This window comes from Dendrobates tinctorius, unplaced genomic scaffold (assembly GCF_039654945.1).
Source record: "Dendrobates tinctorius isolate UK_male_01 unplaced genomic scaffold, ASM3965494v1 ptg000158l, whole genome shotgun sequence".
Lineage (NCBI taxonomy): Eukaryota > Metazoa > Chordata > Amphibia > Anura > Dendrobatidae > Dendrobates > Dendrobates tinctorius.
Window position 1 is genome coordinate 35229237 of NW_027361825.1, and position 19609 is coordinate 35248845.

A 19609-nucleotide genomic window follows, 5' to 3' on the forward strand; every position below is an offset into this window, starting at 1 on the left:
TGACATGGGTCCTTCTTTCCCTGACATGGGTTCTGTGTAGATTTCTCTAAATGTGTATGAGCACCCTAAGTTCACAATTTTGGGAGAGGTCATAGTCACGAGTCATATATACATAAATATATTTCCTATGATTAAGAGTCACATTGTGACAGGATGTTTTCCACGGTTTAGAGACAGGTTTTAGTTAGTCATGTAGCCGTAGTCTAACAACCACAGCCGAGAGTATTTGGAAGCGAGTGGCTACGAAAGTGTGCTGCATTTCAATGAGCTACAGACAGATTAGTTTTGTTGCTCATAGCAACCAATCACAGTGCTTCTCACATTTTCCAAGAGCACTTTATGAAATGAAAGCAGAGTCCTGATTGGTTGCTATGGGCACCAAGATCAAAATCAGTATCCATGTAAACTAGAACATAGCCCATCGGCACAACCTATTCGTATTACCCATGATGTGCTGTGCTTTCTAATCTGGCCATTAGGAGGCGCCATTATTACTAGAGCAAAACAGACGTCATGTTCAGTAAAAACAACTTTATTGATATTTTGTGACGCATGGTCCATCGCCATCAATTAGAAGGCAAAAACATTTACAGCACATATCAGAAATATTAGAAAAAAAAATAAATGCTACTAGAATAGTCTCATTTTATTTTTAAACCGGTCGTAAAACATGGCGACTCCCGCTCTCTTACCCAACATGACGCGTCCCTCTTACAAAAAATAGTCCCTGTTAAAGCACAACGATTTAATGCTCCCAATTTGCAAGGCCCACCCGGCTGAGACACTTCTATCAGTCATACCGCCATGTTCTACGAGTGGCGACTTGACTTGTGCCTAAATACATTCACTAAAACGACTATGAAGTTTAGGAATTGTATAGCTTACTGTTATCAGCCATTGTCAAACGTAATGGCTCCTTAAAGAGGTAACATGACTGAGGGAACACAGGACTACGTAAATAGCTCCACTCTGCTCTATGGGCCGTGTCTGGTACTGCAGCTCAGCCCTATGCAACTGAATAGGGACTGACTTATAATACCCCACACAGCCCATAGAGAAGAAAGTAGCCATTTGTTTTACTCATTAGGTAATTTTGGCAATCTTAATCTGACGTTGAGTCCTACATGTCCCCATACATATCAGACTAAAGTTAGCTGAACAGACCAATAACGACAAGATCGACCTACAGTCTAATGCGTACAGGGACATTCGACTCTCCCCGACAGATGATGGTTGCGGGGAATATAAGAGTCAAGAAGTTTGAACCTCAATGGCTGACATTTCTGGTATTCAGGCCTTCTCCTTTGAAATAATTCAAAAAAGTTCAAGATCGTTTAACCAAAAGTGATCTAATGTGTATGTGGGAACCTTAAGTTATGGAAAACCTAGTTTAAAATACCATTGTTTTAACCAGTTTTATGATAAAAGGTTAGGAAGAACACCGCACACAAAAGAAGACAACGGAATGGATATGCAGATCACTATCGCAACACAGTCCAACATTCATGATCAGAGTACGGACCACCTGTGGATTACCTGACCCGAGCTTCACAGCCTCATGTATGTGAATGAGGCCGTTCGGGTAGGGAGACCTGTGCTGGTCCTCACATTGCTGTCTATTCTCACACATGTGAAACCAGCCTAAAGCAAAGGTATATTTTAAAGGGGTTATCATCAATACCATGGATTAGTGATGGGGAGTTTTTATCCCAACAGAGAACTTTTATCATGTTACAAAATGGAGCAGCTGGTCGGACACTCGACCTCTGCTCCATTCTTTCTCTGTTGGGCTATCTGAAAAAATTGAGCGCAATGTTCTGCATCCCCGTAGAGAAGGAATTGAACAGCAGTCGAACATGTGAATTGCTGCTCCATTCTAAGAGAGATAAAAGTTCCCCATTCTAGCAATCCTTGCAGGTCCCAGTTGTCGGACACCCACTCCCATTAAGGTATAACCTATCCTGTGCATAAGTGATAAAAAGGTGTTATCTGAAGAAAACACGGTAACTATGTGCTGTGCAGTCTAATTCAATCTATTGCTCTCTGTCACAATTCAACTCAAGGTCAAATAACTATATTTCTTTATGCCTCCTAGATTGGACTCTCTGGCTTTGTAATTCTATTTTTTAGCACCTTTTTTAAAAAAATTCTAAGCCGTAGATCTGATACAGATCAATATTTTTAAGATTTGATACAAAGTTTAGACCAGAGTTGTATGGAAAACCTTCCAAACCTCTGTAATACTGACACAAATGCAATAAATTCTACAAAAAAAAAAACAAAAAAAAACAAAATCAAAAATACTGAGATTGCAGAGCAAAAAAATCTGTGTTCACTGACCCAGTTATGGTCTGGAGAGGACAACTTGGCAAGCACTTGTCCCATCATGATCTGGTTCTCTCTATAATATAAAAGGAGTTGTCTAGGAATAAAAAAAAAAAACACGGCAGCTTTTGTCCAAAATTAGTGTAACTCCTATTGCAGCCCAGCTGTATTGCGATTCCACATACAACCCATGGACAGGTGTGGAGCTGGTTTTGGAAGAAAGCAGTGATGTCTTTCTAAGCTTGGACAACTCCCTTAAAAATACATAAATTACTCAATTCATGGAGCAGTCAGTTAAGGATTGCATTAATGAGTGGTCTCAACGAAGAAGTCAATTATGTTCCATGAAGAAGATCCAGAAGTAGAAGGGTTGTAAAATATTGGACTGTACATAAGGTCTACAGATTGTCCTCAAATAGACCTGATCGAGTCCTCTTAATTTTTGCCATATTTTGCAGATTTCTCAAGTTTTCCAATAGAAGCTACACATCTAGTCAATCAACGTCGACAAGATGACGGTTCCTTTATCTAGAATCGGGTCTGAACTTTGGTTTGATGTGTGCACAGGAGACGATTACCGTTTCTTGTGGCTTGATGACATACAAAGTTAAGGCACTTTCCTTTTCTCCTTTTGTCAGGTCTTCCTCGATATAGCAAAAAAAACCAGATGGCTTTGATTTCCACCTTCAAATCCCGTTTTACCCCTTCACTGACAAAAATATTGATAAAAGGGTTTAGAGCGCTACTTAGGCTCGTGAAGGCAAAGCATATCCGATAGGCTGGTCTGATCTGCATTTCGAGCTTGCAGTTGCAGAACTCCAAGTCACTGAAGTAGGAACGAATAAAAAGGATTACATGATAGGGGAGGTAGCAGATGATAAAGATGGCGGTCATGGACAACAGAAGGCCAGTAATTCTTTTCTTTTGCTCAATATCCATGCTGCAAGCATGATGAATTGTACGGATGATGGAGCAGTAGGAGAATACGAGAAGAAACAATGGGATAAGAAATAAAATCGTTCTAAAATAGTTGAGATGAGCCAACCATCGCTCCATGGGATACTTCTCATAGCAGAGTGCCACATTTTGGGTTGATATAAACAGATCGTCTCTGCTCAAGAAATAAGAGTGGGAGCCGAGGACAACGATCCACACCACCACACATGTTATCAATGCCTTCTTCATGCTCCGAATGAACCTTGAGCGTAGGGGAAAAACGGTGGCAATAAAGCGGTCCGTGGCTATACAACTGAGGAAGGCGATAGTGGTGTAGAGATTAGCATTGAAGAAGAAGCCCACTATCTTACAGCTAAGCATCCCAAAATCCCAATCCTCCTTGGCGGTGTAGACTATCCAGACGGGAAGGGTGAAGATGTACATAAGATCAGAAGCACAAAGGTTGGCAAGATACACTCCCAAAATGTTGTTTTTCTTGATTAGCTGGACGATCACTGCAATCGCAGTTAGGTTACCCAGTAGTCCCACAATAAAGACGAAGCTGTAGATGATAGGGAACAGGATGGCTTCATATTTGTCTGGAAATGGGCACGATACAGTTTCGTTACACATTGTCGCACAGCGAGGCCTGTTGGGTTGCAGCCTGCAGATCCTGGTGAATAATAGTATACAAGATCAGAGCAGTCCCATTTAACTTCCAATATTTCTTTGCACACAGACGGTAATCCACGAGTTACACAACATGTATGCATTACACAACATATATACACATACACACATGCACAACGATCCTGCTAAATTCCTAATTCCACCTTCCATCCAAAAAAACACTAACTTCCTAAAGCCCCTATACACATTAAACAAAAACTGTCCCAACCCCATCATCTGATGTGTTTCGGGGGCATGCAGGATACTTTTGTTTTTAGGGGAGATATGCTGCTACCAGGCGTCTAAGACTGTGTGCACACGGTGCGTTTTTAATGCTGTTTTTTTTCCCACATGGAATATGCCCCAAAACGCTAAGGAATCCTTATACCAGGAAAGTCAAAGAGAATCCCGAAGTGCTGTACACAGGATCACCATTTTTCCTTCAGGATTTGCTGTGTGTTTAAATCTGTAGCATGTCAATTTTTTGTGCATTTTTTGACTTGCATGCACAGGAAATAAAAACATGCAAAAAATGCACCAAAACATGCTGCAAATTTTTCTGCAGAGTTTTTGCTGCCAAGAGGTGCAGAAGCCTTGCAGAAATGTCTGCAAGCAAATACTCAACGTGTGCACATATCATAAGGGTTCCTATACATCAGCCCTTTAATTTATTTTTGCTCTGTGAACATAAGCATGCAGCGTTCACTACTGAATGCTGAGGCATATGCAATGAAAGATTATGTCCTCGCACCAGTGCGTACCTTTTGGGAAGAGTTAGCGCACGATTTGTACGGCCAGCGAAGGATGGCATAAATATCCAAAAGGCCCTAAGAAGAAAAAAGGTTCCCCACCCCTGCTATACATACACAGTAGACTAATGTCTGCTGAACCTAACGATATAGCGGGTTAACACCAAAGGCCTAAGGTGTATGAGAGTGCCGGCCAACTGATGGTCAGGAGAGAACGTCAATCGGATATGTCCGATTTCATTGTTCTGTCGGAAATAAGCTGCCAGCCAACATGTCAGTCACCAGCTTTCACATGGAGAAGACAGAAGCGATCAGTCAAATGAGCACTCGTGGATGGGAGAATCGGCTGTGATGGCTATCGGCCGAACAATCAGCCATGTTTCCCATTCTGTGAGCGCTTGCATCCTAGCATACCAATAAAAATTATCTCCATAAATGCTCTCCTGCATGGTTTTTGGCACACAGCGGTCCTATGGGCAAGCAGAGACCATCCTCAGCCTCAGGTCGGGATCACACATGCGAGGAATATGGCAGAGTCTCGTGCACCGCCGCCGGCACTCACCAGCGGAGCGTGCGGCTCCATGTATTGCTATGTGGCCACACGCTCTGATCCAAAAGCCGGCAGCAGTGCCGGTATTAACATGCGAGACTCGGCCGTATTCCTCGCATGTGTGATCCTGGTCTCATCCACTTACTGCTTGCTATTCCAGCCCCTCTGACTGTGATTGATACAATCAGGCTAGCGAGCTCAAAGCAGGCAATGAGGTTGGACGGTACACACCCATCAGACCGCTTTTAGTTTGGACACATGGAATGGATCGTTAGGATCCTAATTAGCAGGAACATTATTTTCAGGCACTAATTTAATAATGAAAAATCTGATGACAGGATCCCTTTAACTAAAGTCTCGCCATAAAAGTATCTGTGGGTTTACTTTGAGCACCTAATCTAAGAAGTAAAGGCCACTTCACACTTAGGGGAAGATCAGATATGGGGAGTTTTTTGCAGAGTCATCAAGCAGCTGGTGTTAGGTGGTCCTAGGACATTGAGGAACACTGGTCACCCCTGGTTGTTATCCATGACACCAATTTAATCTGCATTGTTAAAAAAAAAAATTGTTTTCCCATGAGAAAGTCCTGACAGCAGATCCCCAAATCTCATTTATTTGGCAGGATGCAAGATAGGCATATAGGAATGCTAAAAAAAAAAAAGTGCTTAGGAGAACATAATCCTTTTATCTATTTAAATACTTCCTTATAATAATGATCCCCTGCTATTTCACACACAAGCCCTAACAAGAGTCCATTGTGATAGTCCCACAGAAAGTCTCACTCCTCCTAACTGATAACTCCAGACAGTCTTCACAATTCACAATGACTTTATTGCAGTCTGGTGGAGAAAGAGTTAAGTAAACACATGACTCCGCTTCATCGAATATTAAATTATCTGGATTTTTCCAACCTGAAAAGAAAAGCCCTGAAGTGCTTCATTTCCTCAGTTGCTAGGTCCAGATCTGCCCTCTTATGTTTCCCTCTAAGACTATATTTGCTTTGATACCAATATGACAATGTACTTGTGCAGCACACAGCAGGCTTTCTACACTAGAAAGGCAACTCCACCCAAAATGCATAACTGATGCACACACCTTATACTACAGGGCTGGTGACAATCTCAATCTTTTCGTTACTAGTATCTTATTATTCTAAAATATATTGAAAGATTAAATTTAAAAGTTGTTGTCAATGAGGAGGGACGCCACACAAGGTGCGTTACATTGTGGGGTTCCTCTTGATGCTGGGATTCCTTTCTCTATGATGTTCTGGCATTTGGTAGGAGTCATCTTTAGGGGACAATCCCTTTAAAGGGTATATAAGAGCATCTTGTGACCCTAATGAGTCAAATCTGGTAGACTTGGCATTTGTGGAAGACATCCACTATTCTTAAAAAATACAAAAAAAAGTTATAAAGCCCCCAAATGACAGAGCAGGAGATGTATACTTAATTTCAAGAAGGACCCCATACAGATCTTGTAAGGCTGGTTTCACATGTCCGAGTATATATTGTGATGTCTTACGTGAAAATGCGATGTCTGAATGAGGCCTAAGTATGTGCTTACAAAATGTATTTATGGGGTTGTCCAGTAGTGGAGTTTTTAATTTCTTAAAGGGGTTTTCCAGGTTTGGCGTTCTAGTCTGTAGCCACTCTAAGTGACACAGCGCTCTGTTAGGATGCTCTCGTGCCAGGAGTGGACGGTCACATGGCCGCAGGTATGCATATCGCATACATACGGTCACGTGCCAACTAAACGTGCGCGGCCTTACTCAATACAAGTGAACTGAGCGAGTTCGGAAACTCTAGTCAGAATGTGGCTGGAAGTATGCAAATTACATACTTGTGGTCACATGACTGCCCACTCTTGGCATTGGAGAATCCTGATAACGAGCACAGTGCACGTTGTGAAGTTTCACAAGTCTGCAGCCACAAAGTACTTGAGCCCCAATTCTGAAAAACCCCTTAAAGTGCTCCACATAAAATGAAACAGACACATCGCTCTTGCAATGTCGGTGCTGTGATTACCACCAAGATACTCTAGCCAGTGAAGTAGCCACTGTTGTCTTCTGGGGTGCCAAGCAACGCTCCCTTAATCTTCCACAGCACTGAGCACCCTGGCCTAAAATATTTTGGGGTTTTTGTTCTTTGTTTTTTTTGTTTTTTTTTTATTTCACAAGTTATTTAGAAAAAAAAAGCCACCTCTTGGGTGGTGAGACATGAGCACAGAGGATCTTTCTTCTTTTTGTCACAATGGAACAAAAAAGTGTAATAACGAGAGTTAAAAAGGCTAAAAAAAAATCCCATTCTCCTTTTATCTGAAAAGAGACCCTGGGGGAGGGTACAAATGATCCACCAAGGACCCTGGTCACAATATTATCAACAATCAATAGTTGATTTGTTGCTAGGACTACTCACTTCCAGGAATTTGGTGACACCACAATAACAAAGACCCTTGGGTTACTGTGGCCATCTCGAATAAGTTTCTAAGCCCAAAGGTGAGAACACATAGGGTGTATATGTTTACATCTATACATGCAGCCATCCAGCCAATATACAGAGAACATCATGTAAAAATACTTTAATAAGAAACTCTACTATCCATACAGCGCCCCCAATAGGTCTTCTGGTGTTGATCCAGGCCCCTGCGGCCCTGCCGCTAGTAAACCAGTGCTTGTGTGTACAGTAACATGGGCTGCTAAACTGGGATAAGACATTTACTACAATTCCATACTACTTCTCCAATTCCAGTCACAGCCCCGACACGGCTCACAAGACCTAAAACCTTTCATGTCTCTACAAGAAAAATACCGCAATTATCTGCCTCGTTCCTGAGAGCTCTGCGGTAGCTTTCATGTCACAAAGGAGGGGACAATCAAAACAGGACCAAACGTACAGCTACAGTAGCCGGATTGTGAAATGCGTGGGCTGATGTGAATATAGCTAGTCTAAAGGTGGGTTTACATGGCACAAGCCAGGCCATTAGACAACCATTAATCTACTACATACAAGGGGTCTTATAATAGCCCGTTTAGACTGGCCGACGGACATTCAATGTGCGCAGAATGATGGCTAATCGCTCTGTGCCCATATAATATCATGCTATAGGCAGAATGACCTGCTTACACTGAGCAAAGTGATGCCAATAAAGAAGATTTTTAAGCCGGCATAGAACTAGCGTTTTGCTCACTTGCCAGGTGATTGCCCGATTATTTGGAAAGGATAATGGTTGAAAATGACCATTCCGACAAACGCTCATTATTGGCTCATCTAAAGGGGCCATAACCCCAAGCTTTCACCTCTTTATTCTAATAACGGTCTCATGCCCACATCACCAATCCCTACACTGATGAATTACAACTCAAACCTTTTTTTTTTAACTCAGGGTCGAGTAGTTTACAATTATGGTAAAGAGGCAAAAAAATGGTATTTAGCAATAAATTGTTGGCCTCGATCACTGGTACCTGACGTTTGGGCTGAGAGATGGAGACTCTTAATATGATCCCCACCTACCATGTACCATTTATAACACTGGTGTGACAGGAGTCGTTTGGCCTCCTAACATACCATCACAGAGAGTGGCATCTCTGCACCCCTCTATAACAAACCCTATGCCATTCATAGATACTCAGCTAAATCAAGCAGAAAACCATCTTTCCGATTGGATTGGTCTATAGCCAGAGGTAAAACTATAGTGGGTGCAGGGGTGGCAGTCGCGTCCATGTCCCGGATCCAGGGGTTCCCAAAAAAGTCCATTCGGTCTATTTATGAGGACCAATGCTATTAAAACGCCATGAGAGATATTATCCATGAGATATTATCCACAAACTTCACGTTATGCCACTGTCCATAGCTTTGCTCCTGCCCCTCTCAACCCTTTTCGAACTTACAAAACTTTTCAGATAATGCAAAAAAAATGTATACAGCCTAGTTATTGGATGCCAAATGGAGGAAAAGTAGTAAAGAAAATTGTATACTCCTTTGTTTAAGGTAGATTCAATACTCCATAAACTCCAATGCCCAGGCTTTCCAGATGTCTTGTAGGTGGGTCACCATCTATGAATGTAGATTTTTGCCTGGTCTACTAGATCACTTTTTCGCAATGGCATCCGCTCCATATATTCTTGCATCCATGCAGCCAGCACACACAGACATGGGACTAGCACACATTTCTTACCTGGCTTCCTCCTCTAGATCTCACCACTCAGGCTCAGCTCCTACAATGTGTCTGAATCAGCCCAGCTTCCCACTAATAAGCACAGGGGGGCAGGAGTGACAATGAGGTTGTGTAAAGTCTGCCCTGTCACATATCCTAGATTAACCTCTACCTGGCCATTGGCTGATGCACACAATAGTCTTCACTGTAATCAGTCCATGCCAAAAAAAAAAATAAAAAGCTAAAGACGACAAGGGCTTATTTGCATCTGATGCCTTGTCTATGTCATCAGGTGCTACACGTCGTGTTCACTCCTCCGTATACCCTACCACATATTATAGTAGCACAATAAATGGTATTTTTTGAATTGAAGAGTTCCCTTGGTTTAGAAGTCCTTTTGACATAAAATTGGGAAAAGTACTTAAAAGGCAATTGCTTCATAGCATCAAACTAATGTAAAGGATCAAATAACAGAGCAACCATAAGGGGCATTGCCAATTCTGAATACTTGTTCAGACCCACGCACACTGTCATATTAAGGAATACATAGCCTACTACGGAGCCACACTGCTCCTCACCTTGTTTCTGATGCCATATTACAAAACGCAGCTTTTATAAGAGACTATAGAACATACGGTATGGTGGCACACAGTGTCTATAGGTCCATCATATGGACTTTTAGTGCTACCATACTAGGTCTGCCCACATCATACAGCATAAAGTCACATAATCTAACCAGAGACATCTTCCTGGACCATGGATACTTTCCCCATATTTATGTGGGGCCTCCAGGAATATTCAAGTGAAAAAACCCGACATATATTTGCCCCAAAATTCAAAGCAGATTCCAAGGCAGAGTCTTTGAAAAAAAGTTTGAATGGGGATTATCTCCATATAATGCAATGTGTTTTTCATGCCGAAACCCTTGAAAAACAAACTGTGTGAGCATACCCTTTTTAAAATTATGACAGAATTGAAGACGCAAGAAATCGAAGATACACATTTGATTTCTATGCAACCGCCATAAACTGGGACTACGCAGATTGTGCAACCAGAGATCTGCCTGCTGCTTCATCACAGCGTAATGCAGGTGAATGGGTTCATATTGCCATCCACAAGTTGCAAAAAAAACTGGAATTTTTGCGTCTTGTCGCGATTGTGGCATCTTACGGATTGCAAAGAAACCCCATTCACCTGCCTTATGCTGCAATATAGAGCAATCGTTGGCTGCATGTGTCGCAGGCAAAGTCGCCATGTAACCTTAACCATAATGATACATTAGGTGCAATATCGCACCGTGAGCTATGGCGATTGTATTAAGGCCCCTTCACACTAAGCGAGATCGCTAGCGAGATCGCTTAAGCAACACCGATTTGATGACGCAACAGCGACATTGTCAGTGATGTCACTATGTGTGACATGCAGCGGCGATGTGGCCCCCGTTGCAATGTCGCTGATCCTGCTCGAACGTCCTGGGCCGCTTTTTGATCGTTGGTGTCCCACTGGTGCACCTGAATCGCTGAGTTTGACACCCTTTATGTTGAATCTATTTTTATTGAAAAAACAGAAAGACAAAGATAACATACAAGACATCAAACATTGTACACCAAGCCGTGCAAGGTCGCAGTATAGCCAGCCTCGTATAAGACCGAAACATCTTCTGAGACAAGGGCTCGTAATGTCTCAGTGGGATGAATGTTGGTATAGGGTTCATATGCACTACCATGTACAAGAATCAATCCAAGTAATTGGCACTATAGGTTGATAAACTCAACTATATAAACATTCGATATACATTACTTATGTGCAATATAACAGGCTGGAGAGATGTCATTCCTCCCCAAGTATCATCTGGTACAATAGTAGTATATAATGGTCAGACGCAAGAAAACAATAATTGTAAACATACGTAGCAACATCTTTACAGGTATCAGCAGAGGTGTATTTCAGAAGAAGAAGGAAAGAGACAAGAAAGAGGGGAAAAGAGCACGAAAGAGGTTAAGGTGGGAAGATTAGGGGTAATAGGTTTTCAACCACGTGTCTGAAACCTATGAGAGGTTAGGAACAAAAAAAAAAAAAAAGGGGGGGGGGGGAAGCGGACACCAGAGCTCCACACCGACCTCTATGAAGCCTCCTCAACCAGTTGAGATAGTTCGGTAGTTTCCTTGAACATGATCCAAGGTTGACACACACGGATCAAGCGGATGTTGTCCCCTCCCATTTCAGCCATCAGTTCTTTCATACGGAAGATGTCTGCAAATTCCGACACTCATTCCGCCATAGCTGGCGGTGTCGCCGTGCGCCAATGGCGTGGAATTACCATGCATGCCGCGGTGATACAGAACCGGAGAAGGCTCCGTTTCTGAGTGGATATGGGTCCCGGAAGGATCGAAAAGATGGCAATTTGCGGGGGGACGATCTCCAGAAATTCTATGATAAGCCGAGAACACCTTCCTCCAGAAGGGTCGTATAGCGGGGCACTGCCACCATATATGGAATAGTGTGCCTCTTTCGGTTCCACACCGCCAACAGGTGTCGCCTACTGATGGGAAAATGGACTTCAGCTTTATCAAGCTTTATCAAGATCCTCAGCAGAGAATTTATATCCCATCTCCTCTTCCCACGCTCAGATGTAACTAGGGATCGCTTCCGAGTAATCAGCTTGGAATTCCTTATATAAAAGAGAAATCAGATGAGAGGGAGGGTCCTGCTGCTGTAGTAAATTTTCCAACCGTGTCATGGGGGGGCGAGAAGTGCGGTCAACCATGTGTCCCCGGACAAACGACCTCAGTTGATTGTATTCCATCCAGGAGAGTGCCCTAGTGGGAAACTGTTCCCGTAAGGTTTCCAAAGATGGGATATCCCCTCCCATTAGAACCTGTCCCAGGCGTAAGTCAGTACTAATATGCCAACTCAAAAATTGGTCTCTGACGACCAGGAGGAAAATCTGGGTTACCAAAAATTGGTGTCAACGGGTTCAGGGCGCTGATCAATTTCTTTTTAATTTTTAAACGATTCCAAAGCTGTAGAGCTTCTCGCGCCAAAAAGCCCGTGGATCCCTCAGAGTCGTCTGCAGCAAAGTCATAGCGTCAGATCCATGGGAGGTGTCGTAGAGGGATATTAAAGGATGTCTGTTCCAGTTGAACCCATTGCTTGGAACGGTGGCCGAATTGCCAGTCGAATAAACGTGCAAGTATGGAGGCCCGATGGTAGAGTTCGAGGTCAGGGAGGCCCGAACCGCCTCTGGACTTCAGGGTAGTCAGGATGGTATACTTTAGACGGGGCTTAGAAGTCTGCCAAATAAAACGGGTCAGTGCAGATCTAATGGTCTGGAAGAATGCCTTCGGTGGTATAATCGGAACTGCCTGGAACAGGTATAAAAACCTGGGAAGAACATTCATCTTAAATGAGTTCATCCTGCCAAACCACAAAATGTTCTTTCGTCCGGACTCTCTCAAACGTTTCAGGGTCGATTCTAAGAGGGGCAAATAGTTTAATTTGTAAAGGTCAGTCATGTCGGTGGGAATTTGAACACCAAGATATTGAATAGCTCCGGATTTCCAACGAAATGGGAAATTCCCTATGGTACTCACAAGTTCTGCCTGTCCCAGGGATATATTAAGGGTTTCAGTTTTCTGAAAATTGATTTTAAAATTGCTGACTGCACCATATTTTTGAAACTCCGCCATCAACGACGGGAGGGTAATGTGTGGCTGGGATACGTACAGCAGGAGGTCATCAGCATAAAGAGAGACCTTATAATGAGCGCAGACTACCCATAGACCGTGCACACTGGGATTCCTTCTAATTGCCACTGCCAAATGTTCCATAACTACCGTGTATAAAAGGGGCGACAGAGTGCAGCCTTGTCGTGTGCCGTTCCCAATGGCTATAGAGTCTGACATTGCACTGTTGACTCTAACCCTCGCCGAAGGACCGGAATATAGAGCTGCAATCCTATGTAGGAAACGGCTCCCCAGGCCCATCTGTCATAAGGCCGAAAACATGAAGCCCCAGTGTATACGGTCAAAGGCCTTCTCCGGGTCAATCGACAGCAAAGCCAGCGGTTTATGCTTCAATTTAGCATGTGCAGTCAAAATGAGGGTCTTGCCTATGCCATCTCTCACCTCTCTCCCCCGCACAAACCCCACTTGGTCCGAATGTACAACTAAAGGCAGGAGGGGAGCCAGCCGGTTAGCTAAAATTTTCGCGTAGAGTTTTACATCAACGTTAATGAGGGATATTGGGCGATAATTAGTCACCACCATGGGGTCTTTCCCTGGCTTCGGTATTACTGTAATAAAAGCCTCTAAGGATTGTGGGGCAAACGGGGGGCAGGGGTCGCTCACGATGGAGTTAAAGACCAACGTCATAATGGGATTAAGTTGCTCTCGGAACATCTTGTAGAAATGAGGGGAGAAGCCGTCCGGTCCCGGACTTTTACCAGCCGGGGTGTTCTGAATGACTTTGTCAATCTCTTCAGTCGTAAAATCAGTTTCCAATGGTGTCGTTAAGTCTGTGGCCAATGTCGGGAGGGCGGTATCATGTATATAAGATTCTATTTGTGGTTGGGGGTCCAGGGGCGCTTGAGGGGGGCTATCTCCGTTAATATTGTACAATGTATGATAATAGCGTCGCATTATATCAAGGATTTCCGTTGGGTTCGACGTTGTTTGACCACAGTGTCGCTGGAGAGATGCGATATATGTGGTCTGACAGCGTGGGTGCAGAAACCTAGCCAGCAGGCGTCCACATTTATTAGCTTGGCCGTATAGTATACTTTGAAAGCGATTTCTATGATGACGAGACTTCTCGTTTAGCAGGGACTTCAGGTCATCTCTACATTTGATCAGGTCAGTCTGCGTCCCCGCCCCCAAACCAGTCTTATGCTTCGGCTCCAGGGTTAGTATTTTTTCAGTGAGGTCCATAATTTCCCTATTTTTCATTTGTTTCAGGCGGGAACCATGTTTAATAAGTACCCCTCTAAGGACGCATTTAAGGGTTTCCCATTTGATAGGCATAGCAGTTGTGTGGTGCGTGTGATCTTGTAAGAATGCTGCTATGGTAGTCTTAACATCAGTCACGCAAGTAGGGTCTTTTCGAAGATTATCATTCAATCTCCACGTCCACTGGTGTGTCACCGAGTCAGGAGGACTGATGTCCAAAAAGACTGGTTCAGGATCCGACCAGAGGAAACTGCCAATGGACGGTTTCGGGTCCCAGGCCAATGCGCAATGACTAAGGAGAAAGAAATCTATTCTGCCATATGAATTATGTGGCGTGGAGAAGAACGTATAATCTTTCACGTTGGGGTTAAGGAGCCTCCAAACATTGGTAAGACGTAGGTCACGAAGATCCCTTTTCAAAGAGGACAGCTGACGAAGAGAGGTAGGATTTTGCCACCGTGGAGTCTATCGTTGGGTTAAGAGTCAGGTTAAAGTCTCCCCCAAGTATAACAACCCCTTCCGCGAAATCGGCCACTGTCTTCAAGAAAGACCTGGTGGTTTGAATTTGGTCCCAGCTGGGGGCGTACAACCCGCTATAGTGTAGGTTATTGAAAAAAATCTGGATTTTCAAGATCACGTACCTGCCCTCAGTATCAATTAGAGTGTCCAGTATGGTGTGTTGGAGGGATTTGTGGAGTAATATAGACACACCTCGGGATCGTGAGTCCAGGTTGGCGCTATGGAACCAGGTCGTGCAATAGCGATCAGGTATATTAGGGACATGTCCAATTTTAAAGTGGGTCTCCTGTAGGATCAATACGTTTACTCTTTTTTTGTGCATACCATATAGAATATGCGACCGTTTCTGCGGTACATTAAAGCCCCTAACGTTCAAAGAGCCCAATGTAATCTTTTGTGTGGTAGTCTTACCAGGCATTGTATTTGTAGACCGGAATCGAGAGTCAGGCTTCGTTCAAAAGGATGGATCAGCTTCGGAGTCCAGTGCCCGCTGTGGAGAGGGGGGGAGAAGCTAGTAGGGTGGGGAGAATGTAAACAAAGAAAGTAGACAAAGGAGTAGAGAAAAAAAGCAAAGGGTAGAAGAAAAATTTAACAATACGAGCGTGGATAGGTACACTTCAACAGATAACGTGGAACCTAGTGGAGGTGTTAATTGCTGCGCACCTCAGAGGCGAAACAGCACCTCCGGGGGGGGGGTTAAGTATACGACAAGAAGGGATATGGAGATGCCGTCTCCTCCGGTCCCCAACCTCGTAATGATATAACAATCGCATACCCCTAGAGCAGAGAATCTACCAGATAACCTTAGCTAATAAACACATAAGCCGTTAACATATTACACATCGTAAATAGCATCAGTATCATCATGACTGGCAGTGTTAAAGAAACCACAACATTTAAACCTGAAGCAGCATAAGCTTCCAGGAATCAAATTTTCCTTTGAAGTAGGACACAACAGAATGGTGAGAGATTAAAGGCATATGAAAGTAGTTAGCATGGAATATCGGCTGTCTAAGAGTATATGGGGGGGGACGAGGGGAGGGAGGGGGAAAAAGGGGAGAGGAAGGAAGAGAAAAGGGGAAATCAACTGATGGTAAAAACTGATTTGAGCTTCAGTTCTGTATTGCCAGTAGAAATGATCCCTAATCCCCGTCCCCCACCCAAATAGATGAGAGCCAACCCCAAATCAAAAAGCTGAGTAATCAATCAGCGTCTCCCTCTCCTGGATGTATGCGCCCATGTCCATTGGGCCGTCTTCTGAGTCGTCGCTGCCGTTGAGGAGCCTGACCCCTGCGAGGATCATCCAGTCTATAAAATGTTGGTAAGGGTGGCCAGTCAGGGATGTCCACCTCAGGTATATCCAGGGAGGCCGAGAATTCTGGGATTCCACTAGGGTGACTCAAACAATGCACTCTGCCCCTTTTCTGAACCCGGAAGCAAAACGGGAAGCCCCAGGTGTAGAGAAGGTCGTGCTGCCGCAACATATCCAAGAGAGGGCGAAGAGCTCTGTGCCTCTGTAAAGTCCATCTGGACAGATCTGGTAGAAGCTGTATGCGGGTGTCCAAGTGGATTATGGGTCTTGCTCTCCTGGCTGCCCCCATGACCGCATCTTTAAGTTGGTATTTACGGACCCGGCAAATCACATCTCTCAGTGGGTCCTGTTCACTAGGACGCGGGCCCAGAGCCCTATGGGCACGATCTAATAATAATAAATTTTATTTCTATAGCGCCGACATATTCCACAGCACTTTACATTTCAGAGGGGACTTGTACAGACAATAGACATTACAGCATAACCATAATCACATAGATCATAACAGATACCAAGAGGAATGAGGGCCCTGTTCGCAAGCTTACAATCTATGAGGGAAAAAAGGGAGACACGAAAGGTGGGTGGTAATGTAGCGTCGTGGGCCAGGCTGGGGGGTGGTCCCTCTTTATACCGCGCAGAGACGTCACAGACAAAAGATGGAGGCAGGTTTCGGGTACAACAAGTCCAAGTTTATTCCTTACCGTCCGACTGATGGCCTCAGCAGTACACGTAATACCTTCACGGGCCTCCGTTTCCAGGCCTCGCTACCCACACCGTACTTTTCCACCAGGGACGTAAACACACATACCGTACCTTTTTTCACTGAGCGACGATCCTGTCAGCACAGACACTGTGGCCGCCTTAGGCCCGTACACCATCAGCACTTTTACTGGTCAGTTTTCGTCTTTAATACGGTATGCTTTTCCCCGGAGCCTCGTCTGTACTGCGGTAATTCATGTCAGGACCACCCCCTGACTTTCTCTCTCCTCAGTCCTCTGGTTTGGCTCTCCTCACAGCAAACACACTGTCACAGACTCCTTGTCTCTTGAGCACCTCCCGGGGACTGGAACTTTCTGGAACCCTCCCGTCAAATTTATAACTTTCCTGGTTCCCTGTAACTCCGCCCCCCATGACCAACAGTTTCTAAAGCCCTAAGCTGCTGTTAAGTCCTGAACTTACACTCCTCCCTACCATCTAGTGGTCAACCCAAGGTACCGCACGTCACCTACACTTTCCTAGCTGTTTCCCCACTGTCATAACTGCTATCTGTCTAAAATGTGCAAACCCTCTTTCCTACTTGCTGACAAGTCCGTCCATCAGATCACCTTCCCTACAGTAACAGTTGCCCTGATTGTATGGACCAGCCATAATGTTAAGTGTGTAACAGTACAGATGCAGAGGGCTAATGGATGCATAAAGCATGTGGAAACATGATGCGGGGAACCTGGTTATGGTAAAAACTTTTGGCTGTGCCACATAGGGATAGATTAGGTTAATGTGTTGAGGCAGTAGGCCAGTCTGAATAAATGAGTTTTCAGGGCACGCTTAAAATTGTGGCTCCAATGGAGTGTCTTGGGGCTTATCTAATACCGAGTTGAAGATGCCTCTCAAAGAGGTATCTAACTTCTGGGGAGATATAGATTTGGGTAATCCCCGTATTCTTATGTTGTTCCTGCATCCCGTTTTCAGAATCATCCAGCATCTCTGCTAGGGTCTGTAGCTGTCTAGCTTGAGTGGCCATGGCAGCCTCCTGAGCCTCCATTCTATCATTCAAGGAAGCCAGAAGCTGGTCATGGGGTTCAACTTTCTCTCCGCATTGTTGGATGTCATCCTTAAGTATGGAAAGTTCAGCTTTATAGGAAGACTCCAAACGAACAATGCATTGTTCCATGTCCTGTTTTGTCGGGATGTCTTTTATTATATAGTAATGTGAGATCGACTCCCATGGGTGCTGCAGATTGTCCCATAAAGAAAGGGGCAGAAGGTCCACACTGTGGGGTCAGGGATGCAGCTAATTGGTGGGTAGGTGGGGGAGCTATGACAGATGGCAGTCCAGCCTGATGGGCAGATGACATGGTGTAATTTGAGTGCCCTGTCATCGTAGGGTCGGCTTCCCCCTGTACTGTAGCACCATTGGTGGTGATAAGACTGGTGTCAGGGGGAGTAATGGTGCCTCTCTGAGAGCGTGGAGAGCCCCGGAGAAATCACCTCTGGTCCTTCACATGCCACGCTGGTGCGAGGCTGTGCTGGCTTGCCTGCGGGGTCTCCCTGTGAAAGATGGGCCTCCAGGGTCTCAGCGGTTTTGTTATGAGGAGAGCGCCACGTCTCCTGAGGCGCCTCTGAGGCCATCTCGCCAGATCCCCGAGGGGTCCCCCTGCGGTCCTCCTTCCCTTCAGACTGCTCCCCCACCTCCTGTACCTAGCCTCCTGCTGACGGCGGGGCCGGCTGTACTTTGCGCGCCGCATCCATCATGGCGCCTGCGGCTTTCTTCTTCCCTGCTCCTGTGAAGTAGCGGGAGATGTTATGGGGAGCCTTTTCAGATGCTGCGGGGCCGGTGGACGTGCTCCCTCTGCCTCTTCTGGTGGTCATCGGGGTAGAAGTCATCTGAATAGGTCTCTAATAGGTCGGTAACCGGTATAGGAGCGGGAGTTCTCCAGAACACATGCTCACTCCTCGTCGGCCATGCCACGCCCCCCTTGACACCCTTTATAAACGACAAGCAACCTAGTTGTCGACTCATATCTCTGCGGCGCAGGCGAGAATAGGTTGAATCATTAAAACACTACATGCTGTGTGACAAGGTCCCAAGGACCACCGAGGTCGTTATACAGATCGCTGCTGCGTCGTTTAGAAGACCTGCCTGTTTGGCAGCTAACTAGCGACCATGTAGCGACGCACAAACGATCTTTGCCAGGTCGTGTCGTTGTCGTGATCGCTGGTGCGTCGCTTAGTGTGACGGGGCCTTTAGAGTGATGATTGCACCCCCTACGCTGTGGTTGACTGCAGATCTGGTCCTTTTAGACCCAACAATGCAAGCCAGTGGAGGTAGAGGCCGTTTACTGCCATTTTCACACTTTACCCCTTCACAAGTATCTGAGATGTTCCATGTTCACACAAGGCAGGAAGCAACTACAAAATTAAATTAGTGTCCTATTGAGATCCATTATTATTATTGTCTTTTATTTAAAGCCAGAAGCAACGTATCATACCGTAATATACGATACAATCCTCCGCCATCCGGGGGAAGCGTGTGCAGATAGTTCTTTCACAATGGCCTGGACTAGTCTAAACCTGTTATATAGACATTCATTTATACACATCTTTACGGTTATTGCAAACGAGGGGGTCGGCTAAAGCAAATATGTGGCTAAGCCATCACGGCTGCCTTGTAGCTGAATCTCAAGGACAGATTCCTGTCCTGTGTACTAGTAAATGTTACTTATATCTA

General features: G+C 44.8%; 1 protein-coding gene across 19 annotated transcripts in view; it reads right to left on the minus strand.

Annotated features, from left to right (window-relative positions):
* LOC141052080 (G-protein coupled receptor 4-like) overlaps positions 1–19609 on the minus strand; it is a 58855-nt gene that overhangs the window by 10025 nt on the left and 29221 nt on the right. For 8 of the 19 annotated variants that reach the window (XM_073549283.1, XM_073549282.1, XM_073549281.1 and 5 more), the window contains one exon: positions 517–3934. The exons of 9 other annotated variants lie outside the window; for them this stretch is intronic. In XM_073549283.1, the coding sequence (XP_073405384.1) occupies positions 2854–3894 (1041 nt within the window). In that variant the 5' untranslated portion in view covers positions 3895–3934 and the 3' untranslated portion in view covers positions 517–2853. Of the gene's footprint in view, positions 1–516; positions 3935–9405; positions 9463–19609 lie in introns of those variants that run through there. 2 more of the 19 variants (XM_073549285.1, XR_012220736.1) reach the window with 2 other exon arrangements.